This window comes from Mustela nigripes, chromosome 12, assembly GCF_022355385.1.
Source record: "Mustela nigripes isolate SB6536 chromosome 12, MUSNIG.SB6536, whole genome shotgun sequence".
Lineage (NCBI taxonomy): Eukaryota > Metazoa > Chordata > Mammalia > Carnivora > Mustelidae > Mustela > Mustela nigripes.
This window is the reverse complement of record NC_081568.1, coordinates 34913682-34924437: the sequence shown is the minus strand read 5'-3', so window position 1 is coordinate 34924437 and position 10756 is coordinate 34913682. Positions and strand designations below refer to the sequence as shown.

The following is a 10756-nucleotide window of genomic DNA, read 5'->3' as shown; positions in this document are numbered from 1 at the left end:
GCTAAAAATGGAACACAGTACAGTGTCTTGCAAAGCAAGACTTTGGCTGAACTGAACAACATCTTTCAGATGCTATTCCTTCAGTTTGGCAATCATCTAGGGCAATAATCCCTAGGCTTCTAGCTAAGGATCGATCAATGTAACTGTGGCCTCTGTCTTGAAAGACAGAGAGTAAGAGAGGGAGGTCAGGAGGGAAGGAAGGAAAGAACAAAGATTATCTGTCATATGACTATAGTACCTAATGGAGTGTTTTAAATATGCACAACAGAAGGTTATATAAAAAATAAAGAGTTAGTATGATTATACAAAGGTAATTCTTTTTTCTCATTAAAAATGGTTTGAAGGAATCTTAAATTCTCAACAAGATTTAACAATTTTACCAACTGGCAACTGATTTTGAGAAATAGTGAACCTGTTTCCTCATCTTTGGGATAGAGCAAAACATGAATGGAAGTATGTTAACATTGCCTTTTTTTATTTTTATTTTTTTTAAAGATTTTAAGTAATCTCTACACCCAACATGGGCTTTGAGCTTATGATCCTGAGATTAGGAGTCGCACACTCTACTGATTGAGCCAGCCCGGTGCCCCCGGGTCAAATATTTATTGAGTACCCTGTGCCAAGAGTTAGGTGCGGACACTAAACAACAGTCCTGTACTTGTTAACGTTACCTCTGAGTGCTAAGAACATAAGTTGCATTTAATTCATCAGTTATATTATTAATCATCTGTGAAATTGTGGAAAAGTCACTTAACTCCTCTGGGCCTTGGTTACCTATACTTGCAAAATATTGTTCCATCAAGGATAGAACAGTTTTAGAGTAGTTCGAGCAGGACTCTGAAACTGTATCATTTATCAATGAAAAAATTAAAAACAAAAAAGAAAAATATAACATGTCTACTTATTCTCAAACTTTGAATTACTGTCCTTCCATTCCTTTCAAAATCACAAGCAACTAATACCAAATATTGCGGATAGCTCAACTGGTCTCACCAACTGGTCATTATGAATAAAATTACCTTAAAATCAACATACTCTATTTAAAATTAAGTCTTTCAGTGTGTAGTTTGAGAAGAGTAAGAGGTGGAAATCACAGGTTAACATAAGAAATATCTGTCTCAAAACAATGCATTTGACCAGTCTCGTTATTGAAATTCCTTTTATTTTCCCTTCAGTGAAACTGAAGTATTCCCAAAGTCCTGAATCAGTTATTTCTTCTTAGTTTTCCAACAGCTGTCATTTGTCCTCTTTTGGTCTGTTCAGTAGAAAGTGAACTATCTGGAGTAGAACATCATCATTAAAACCTTTCACATTATTATCTTCAATTGTTTCATAAAGAGGCGTACTTTGTGTCCCCCAACATATATTTTTACGAGGGTTATTTTGATCAGCTTGTGCAGTCAGTGCCAAAGTATTTAACTGATAGCAGAAAAAGGAGAAGTATCTTCCATCTGTGATCACGCCCTGAGAGACAAACGGCCGAGTAACATCTGCTTCACTCCAAAACCCTACAGAAAAGAGTTATACTGACATTTATACATAGAATACATTTTACCGCAACGAAACACTTACACAGTAGAGGGTACTAAATATCCCCTAAAACCTAAATATCTTACCTACAAATTCCTTAAGATCTCCAAGTTTTCCTCATCTTCTCCATTCTAATCCTGTATTCTATTTCTGCATGAAACATGATTTGCTCCCTTATGATATCCCCAAACTCAAGACATATTCTCAACAACTTTGCTCTTCAACAGCTTAACTCACTTCATCTAAAAAAAAAGGCAGCAAGTTCTATCAATGCAGATCTCCCGTACATCTGGTACTAACTCTGTCCAAATACACTCATTTTCCCGGTACCAGTGGCATCTAGCACCCAATAACCATTACGGCCATTTACTTCACTAAAATCTACAAAAAAAAAAAAAAAAAAAAAAAAAACCCTTCAGGAAAAAAAATGGACTCTCTAAGGATTGCGATCAAGTACCATAGACAAGTTCTATTCTTCCTTTACATATTTTTAAATTGGCTTTATGAGCTGCTGTTATTTTGCCTTGTGTATCTTGTGTCATAGGTTCCAGGATGCCTTTAATACCTTTACTACTCAAATTTTCTGGCTACTTCTTGCTCTAGACTGACTGGCTTTAACACTTTTAAATCCCACTGCCAGGGCCAAGCAGTAATGTTCTTCCCTCATACTTTCTAACAGCCTTTCTATCAGCCTTCATGAAGATAGCCAATGAATAACATTGTTAGCATTTGTAATTAAATATAGGAAAAAAAGTAGCACTTTATTTTTAATGCAGAAACAGTGCCATTCTAATGTTTTTGTGAAAGATTCCTGCTTCTGCTTCTGTCTAATCCTGTTCTGATTCTCTCCATTTAAGGAAAAAATTGTGAGTAAAAGATTAAATCATATATATATAAATGTACATATATATATATAAATATATATATGCAGATTGATCCTATATGAGTTCTCAGGAGGAATTTAATATAGATTTAATTGTTTTCTAGGCTCATATTTATATATATATATAAAATCTCTCCATACACACACACGGCAAAAAAGGGTGAGCCTAGAAAACAATTAAATCTATATTAAATTCCTCCTGAGAACTCATATAGGATCAATCTGGTTACTTACAGTTCATTACTTCAGGTTTTGTAATAAAATCCAAATGCCTCACAATGGGCTCTCAAAGTCCTCTGAGCTTTGGCCTCTGGTTTCCTTTAATCTCATCCTCCATTATTCTCCCCCTCCCTTTCTTTATTTTCTTTAAACACTTAAAGGCTGTTCCTAGAGGTCTGGTCTTCATTCAAATGTCCACCCCGAGTTTCTCCATTTTTTTAGAGACCACCCCGAGTTTCTCTATTTAAATAAATTCGGCCCAATATCTCATTTATACCCGCACACAGTAAGTCATTCTATCCCTTATGTAGTATATTTCCTCTGTGCTATTACCACTAGCTAAAAACACGACGTGTTTATTATCTCTAACTCTCCTCACTATAAGCTCCAAGACAGCAGGATCCCCTTCGTCATTCAACATTACATCTCCAAGGCTAACACTGCTTGGTTACTAGAAAGAATTCACTATTTACTGAATGTCTAATAAACAATCTTCTAATCCATATCCTGGATACAGCCTTTAAAGAAAATTTAACCCATCAAAGCATTTCCTTTTCCAGCTTCAGAAAGCTGCGAGCATCTACAGAGTTGGGATAGGTGGCTAGTCTTTCACCCGCTTGAGACCATCAGAAAAAAATTCATTCACACACAAAAGTGATCAAAGTAAAAGATCAAAATAACTATTTAAACACCACCTGCCAACTGCAAATGTAAAATTTCTAATCGTAAATTTTAAAACAACTGTGTTTTGTGTCACTGCAAGTTTTCAAAATGTTAAGATTCAACCTACACTTAACCCAAAGAAACCACTAAATTCTTAAAATGTCACGCATGCCTTCCAAGAACAATGCCATAAAATTAGTTTTACCTTGATACATAGCTTGTGCTCCAGTCCAAGCAAAGAGGCTTGCGATAGCATTAGCTCTAAAAACAACTTCTATCTGATCGGCGCAGTTCCGTTTCAAAAGCCTTTCCCTTTTCAGTTTGTCAGGTAACAGATGAAACTGTGTGTGACCATAACAGTATGGATCTGCTGTCTTTGAGCCTGAAGAGTAAAATAAAAACATTTCAGATGAAATCTGCATGTGAACATCTGGAGCACATGTCCTTAGTCTCTGCTTCAAACCCACCTTTCTCCTCTACATGTCCTGTAATCAGTATTCGAAATACACAAGTGGGAAGGTTGTTATTTATTTCACTGATTATAATGAAGTTAAACTTCATGTGAAAGTAAACCTGCCATCATCAAGTCCACTATGATGATACAGGATAAGTCAAAAGAATGCTATGTAAAGTTTTCTTAAAATTCCCTATTATGTAGTTTTTTCAAACCTTTTATTCATCATTGGGAGCTATGGCATTTTCCTTGTCTTATTCTACAAACGATACAAACATTTCATTACAGTCTCCTTTTTCATTTTAATGTAATAATTACATACCTTGTTCCTAATTTAAAAAAAAAAAATTTATAGTGTATTTCCAAGTAAGGAAAATGAGAGACAATATTTCATGAAATGCTCATATTCCTGACTTTAGTAGTAAAGTAAATCTTTTCAACCAAAAGTTCCCACAATTTACACTATAAGAGCACAGCGACACAGAAAGCACTGATAAAATACACCTGGAGGACAATAAAAGGCTGGTTTCTTAAAATCTTTAAGTTAGCTAGGAATTAACAGACAAAAAGACAGCAAAAGTATAAGCTACTCAAGGCCAAACATCAGGCCTTATTAATTTTTATATTCCTAATGGTTACCACAGTGTGTGGCACAAACAGAAGACTTTTACAGAAAAGCCAATCACTGCCTCAAATCTGGCTCTGCATTGGTTTACTTGTGAAAAAGGAAAAATTACTTTTTCTACATAATAAATCAACAAAGCTTAATACATATAACAAAAACTATTTTTTAAAGTTAAATGCTGCTAGTTTAGTAGAAATAAGTTAAGATTTTTAAATGGTGAGCTAAAAGAATATTTTTCTCCCAATTTTCAAACATGTTACAACCACCTCAGTTTATAAATTGCACTGCTTGTAAACTATCTGAGTTTTGGTCATCAAGAATTAATTATTTAAATATGCACAGGATCCTTTGGATACATTGATGGCAAAATATTTCAAAAGAAAAACTTACCAATAAATACGGTATTTTCATACTGTCGTCTGAATAATGGAAGTTTGTCTGGCTTACAAGTTATAACAGGGATGTCGACAGGTACAGAATAATCCAGGGGCACAAACTTCAAGAAAATGAAAAGTCATAAATGAATTCACAACAACACCAGTACTAATGTACATATTTTACTCACATTCTTTGCTTTTTGGTTTTTTTTCAAAGATTTTATTTATTTGTCAGAGAGAGTGAGAGCACAAGCAAGGAGAATAGCAGGCAGAGGGAGAAACAGGCTCCCTGCTGAACAAGGAGCCCATTGTGGGACTCAATCCTAGGACCCTAGGATCATAACTTGAGCCAAAGGCATACATACCCTTAAGCGACTGAGCCACCCAGACATCCCAACTCACGTTCTTAACACACTTAAAAGTCTTAAAATGAGATGTTTTTTTACGAAATGATTTGTTAACACTACCATCTACTGATGGGCCAAATCCAGCCAGCCACTTGATTGTACAAATAAAGTTTAATTGCAACACAGTCAGGCACATTCATTTATGTATGGGACACAACTGCTGTTACATTATTTAAGAACTAAGATGAAGAGCTGCAACACAGACTTATGGACCCCCACAGCCTCAGATATTTACTGTCTGTATTTACTGTCAGATATTTACCTTTGGAGAAAACATGTGCCTGTGTCTGTATACAGCATTCAAAATATAGTTATTTTCTCTGAAAGAATTGTGAAGAGCTCACAATTATAAAAATGCCTTGATTTACGATTAGGTACTGTAGTCTATGATAAACCACAACCATAACTATTACCAATTGTTTATATATATTTTTAAAGATTTTACTATTTATTTGAGAGAGAGCACACGCTGCGTGGGATGGTGGGAGAGGCAAAGGGAGAGGGCAAGGGGGAAGCAGGCTCCCCACTGAGCAGGAAGCCCCCTGGGCTGGATCCCAGGACTGACCCTGGCATCATGACCTAAGCTGAAGACAGACGCTTAACTGACTGAGCCACCCAAGTGCCCAATATTTTTTGAGTAAGAAAAAGAAAAGATATGTACGGTCCTAAAAACTTGATGCCTTAATCCTGCTTAAAAATGATTACCTGACCTTTGAGGACTATACATACCGTAAGAGGTTAAAAAGCTGAAAAAGAATTTGGGATGAGAAGTATGCGCAAGAAATTCAAAAGGGATCCACCCAAGACTTTTTACTTTCTTAAGCCCATGACCTAGGCTGCCTATGACATTTCCTCATCAGATGCCAGCTGATATATGTGCAATAAATCCTTACCTCTGGGAGTTGTTTGGATATTCGAATCTGGTTGTGCGGTTTATCATTTATTTGGTATCGCAAAGCATCAACTCGACCTTTCCGATGACCCTTAGAAATAATTTCTTCACCTCGCAACCAGTAAAAGTGAACCGGGCATTTACAATCTATCAAAAGATATTCAAAATTTTATTTAATCATTTAGATAAATTTGGTTATTATTAGAATATCAGCAATACAGAACTTAAGAACAATTGTGCAAATTAAAAATTATCAAAAATTACTCCTTGATGTAAGATAAAGTCTGGGTGACATGATGATTTAAGTTAAATGACTGACTTAAATATTAAACTCAAACAATTATTGTCTACTTGTGCCATACATCATACACTAAACACTGTAACAGTTAAGAATAAATGTAACAGGAACATTACTCAGCAGAAATAAAAAAGTTTTTAATAGGGCTCAGAATTACTAAATCAGTCTTCACAATAACCATCAAAGGTATGTATAGCTGTCATCACCTCCAGTTTAGAGAAGAGTCATCTGGATCTTAACAAAGTCAAGTTTTCCTAAGCCAACAGGAGTAGTCAAAATCCAGGAGACTTCTCTGAAGACCACTTCCTTCCCAACTGAGACAGAAGTAACATGCACACACACTACAGGACTCAGTTGAGCACACATCTACAGTTATAATAACTGTAGATTAATTCAATAAATATTTATTAAGACACCTACCAGGCAGTATATATAAAGTAATGAATGCCTCAGAAACACTGATTTTTAAATTTTTTTATTAGTTATTATTTTTAACATATAATGTATTATTTGCCCCAGGGGTACAGGTCTGTGAATCGCCAGGTTTACACACTTCACAGCACTCACCATAGCACATACCCTCCCCAATGTGCATAACCCCACCCCTCTCTACCAATTCCCCCTCCCCCCAGCAACCCTCAGTTTGTTTTGTGAGATTAAGAGTCTCTTATGGTTTGTCTCTCTCCGGATCCCGTCTTGAAAAACACTGATTTTTAAAACCGTCCATTAATTTTTCACGTGTCCACTGAGCAGTTAATAGAAGCTGCCGACGGGTTCCTGGGAATGGCTAGGTTTGAATCCTGAACTCCTACCCACCACCGACAGGCTCTCTGACCAGGGTCATTTTACCTTTCTGCACCTCAGGTTGGTTTTCCCACTGATAAAACAATATAAACGCCCTACCTACTATAAACGGTTACTGTGAGGATTAAATCGCTCGGCATCTATAAAAATTTGGGAGGGGCCTTGGTACCTAAGAAGCATCGAGTCACTGTTACGTATTTAAATCTGTATCACTTTTAATGTCACGCTTCTACGAGAAAGTACTATTTCCGTCACTGTCATCTTAAGAATGAGAAAAACCGCTTTCACCTAAAAGAGGTTCATGAAGTGACATACAGTCATGGAGCTTTTCGGTGGAAGGGCCAAAAGCCAAGTTCAGGTGCGCCCCGCCCTCCGAGAGCCCCTTCTGCCTAACACTGACTGCTCTCCGGTTCCGACTGACCGGACCCGCACAGCGCGGAACCAAAGACTGGAGTCGTGGGAGGCGGTGCGGCTAGTAAGCGGCGGCGCAGGCCCGGAGCGAACCCAGTCTGCAGATTCTTGGTGCAGGGGCCGCTACTAAACCTGGTGGCACCCAGCGAGGCGCGAAAGGCCTAGAAAGAGAATGAACGACGCAGAAAGAAATGAACAGTCCGCCTCCTTCCCCGCCCGGCGTCGCAGCCCCAAGACTCACCGAGGGCGGCGCTGGCCAGGGCGGGGTTGTGCGCGCCGAGCAGGCCCACGAGGGTGGCCACCAGCTGATCCAGGAAGGGCGAGGCGAGAGCCTCCCGTTCCTGGTAGAGCGGAGGGCGCCCCTTGCGCCGCAGGTAGAAGTGCTCCTGCAGGAGGCAGTCACACGCGGCGGCGCGCAGGGCCGCCAGGTCCAGGGCGGGCGCGGCCTCGGCGGGCTCGGCGGGCGGCGGCAGGCCCGGCAGGAACGCGGTCTTGGTGAAGTCCTGATACCAGCGGTCGGCGTTCAGGGCGAAAGTCTGCGGGTAAACCACGTACTTCATGAACTGCATCTTGGTGAGGATTCGCAGCTTCTCGTCCACCGACTCGGCCGCGTGCACCGTCGCCTGCCACCGCTCCACTCGCCGCTGCCGTGCCGCCTTGCTCTTGGCCGTCAGGGAGGCCACAATCGGCGGGTAGCGCGCGACGGGGGCCGCCGTGACCTCGGGGCCGGTCACTTCTGGACCCGTGACGGCGGCTTGGGCCGCAGTGTGCAGTGACAGCCTCGGCCCGCGGAGCGCCAGCCGGCAAGACCTGGCCGCCGCCATCTTTGCTCGGGGTTGCCGACCCAGGGGTTAATTTCAGGAAAGGTCGCGGCTCTCGTGCGTAAGGACCAATTGGAAGCGGAATTTGAGCCAGGCTTGGGCAGGCCGATGCTGAGTGGGCCTGAGATTCGTTGCGTCATTCATTTTTTAGCCAATCAGATCCCTTCTCCAACTTAGTTTCCAGCGCCCGGGAGGCTCTGTACACCGAAGCAGGGTTTGAGTGTCTGTAGTTTTTCCGCAAACCTTGGCGGGAGGAGTGGGGATTCCGGTTGCTGCCTCCTAGGCTGCTCTTCCGACCTCGACGCAGACCTCTTGCCCAAAAACATTTAGGAATGTTCTGCACCGGAACCTCTAGCCCCTCTAGTTGAACTCTAGTTAAATTTACTGATTTCACTTGGGTGTAGCACACCCCAGCTCTTGTCTTAGTTCCTGGGATTTAAATGTATTGAAAATAGCGTTCTAACATGTTTTATTACTAATACATTCTTATTTGTTAAATGATGCACGTATCACTCATAGGTCACCACTACTAATCTTTGGAAAAATAATTCCATATGCTAATTAGATACATAAATAATTTCCCCTAATTCACAATACGTTTAGTTGGATTTAACTGGGGGGAAAAACACAATAATAAGAAAAACGGGCGTCTGGGGGGCTCAGTCTTTAGGCATCTGCCTTTGGCTCAGGTCATGCTCTCAGGGTCCTGGGTTCCAGCCCCGCATCCGGCTCCCTGCTCAGCGGGAAGCCTTCTTCTTCCATTCCCTCTGGTTGTGTTCCCTCTCTCGCTGTGTTTCTCCCTGCCAAATAAGTAAAGTCTTAAAAATAAATAAATAAATAAATAAATAAACCTAAGAATTGTATTTAAATTTTGCTTTGAATTATAACTCAGTATTTCAATATGAGTCCATACCTACTAATCTTTCAGCAACTTGAAGAAAGGAACTGTTACATTTTTAATCCTCAGCAATCATTCAATACCTGTGCCTAGTGGGTAATCACTAAATACCTGCTGAAAAAGACACCTGAATTTCTAGAAATTTAAGCTCATTTCAGATACTCTAATTCATTGACTCACTCTTCTATTACTGCTAGGAACTGGAAAAATACTTATTTGGATTTATTGCAATAGTTCTCGAGGGTATTGAAAAGCAAACATTTGTTGCTAAAAAAGAAGTTATAACTTAGGTGTACCTTTATATTAAAAGTGATGATGCAATTTAATTATGAAGTTGCAAGTCTATTAAACTGACATTTAGAAATACCTACTTCAAACTCATTACAATATCTTCTGGAAGAAGTTGCTAGCAGAATCTCAAATACCCTTTTGACACTAATACTACAGAAGGAAGGCATAAGAAAGCTAAGATCTTTAAACCTTATTCAGTATTTCAAAGAGAAAAATGAGGTGCTCAATGTTACGTAAATTGAAGTGACACTTATTTGTGTGAAAAAATAATAAATCTATTTTTAGAGACTATATCACAGAAATCCTAGCTCAATAATTGTAGTATTCTCATACCATTCCAACCTAGATTTTAAGATTAGAAATCAGAACAAGAGACTAATTTAACACTGTAAGCCAGAACATTCTTTTCAGAAGTTGCTTTTATACTTTCTTGATTATTTCAATTGAAATTGAAATTTCAAATTGTCCAAAAATTGCTGATTATCTACATTATGAACGAAGGAGGGAGGGCCTGGGAAAGGAAAGAGCGTACTTAGTGAAGGATAGGACAGCACCGTACAGTATGAACACAAGAGCATACTGGTGAGAAAGAATCAAGCCAGGACCGTGGAGAAAAGTCAGCATTCTTTCTATGTTACAAAGAAAGAAATATAAAGCTGAGTCATACAGCATGGTAAGAGCAGTATTGAGACTGAAACTCAGGTTATCTTCCTGTTAGTTTTATTCAGTGAATAATTGTTTCATGCATTTTATGTGGTTAGGGAGTGAACCAAGTGCTCAGGATACTCAGTAAGCCAGACAAAAGCTTATACTCTAATAGAAGGAAACGTGCAATACAATATGAAAAAATAATAATATGATTTATTAAAAGTGGGTACATGCTATGGAAAAGAAATAGGACAGGGGAAGTAAGGATCATCAATGCCATCTGCAGAGGGAGGGCTTGTTTGCAGTTTAAATTGTGTGGTCAGAGTAGTGCTCAGGGAAAAGATGACACTACTGAAGGAAAAGGCCTGAAGGAAGTGAGGGAGTGACTGATGTCAATATCTAGAGAAAGAGGATTCCAGCAGGCAGAACAGCGAGTGCAGAGACCCTGCCATGGGAACATGCCTGGTGGCTTCGAGAATAGGAAGGAAATGGTAGAGGTGGAGCGTAGTAGGAAATGCCATGAGGAAGGAAAAAT

At 39.5% G+C, this 10756-nt stretch overlaps 1 protein-coding gene across 1 annotated transcript; it reads right to left on the bottom strand.

Moving 5' to 3' along the window:
- Positions 1–272: 272 nt before the first annotated feature.
- Positions 273–9174, bottom strand: MRPS30 (mitochondrial ribosomal protein S30). The gene is made up of 5 exons (XM_059417095.1): positions 7805–9174; positions 6052–6197; positions 4765–4870; positions 3501–3677; positions 273–1508 (listed from the first exon to the last, which is right to left on the bottom strand). The coding sequence occupies exons 1-5, from the start codon at positions 8385–8387 to the stop codon at positions 1237–1239; spliced, it is 1284 nt and encodes a 427-aa protein (XP_059273078.1). The 5' UTR covers positions 8388–9174; the 3' UTR covers positions 273–1236.
- Between the last annotated feature and the right edge of the window lie 1582 nt (positions 9175–10756).

What these genes read in the sequence shown, in the direction of transcription:
- MRPS30 (XM_059417095.1), bottom strand. Translation starts at nt 8,387, where the DNA reads ATGGCGGCGGCCAGGTCTTGCCGGCTGGCGCTCCGCGGGCCGAGGCTG. An exon ending in CCTGGCCAGCGCCGCCCTCG is followed by an intron (nt 6,198 to 7,804) that starts GTGAGTCTTGGG and finishes ATCTTTTGATAG; the next exon opens with ATTGTAAATGCCCGGTTCAC. An exon ending in TGAAAATACCGTATTTATTG is followed by an intron (nt 3,678 to 4,764) that starts GTAAGTTTTTCT and finishes TTTACTCTTCAG; the next exon opens with GCTCAAAGACAGCAGATCCA.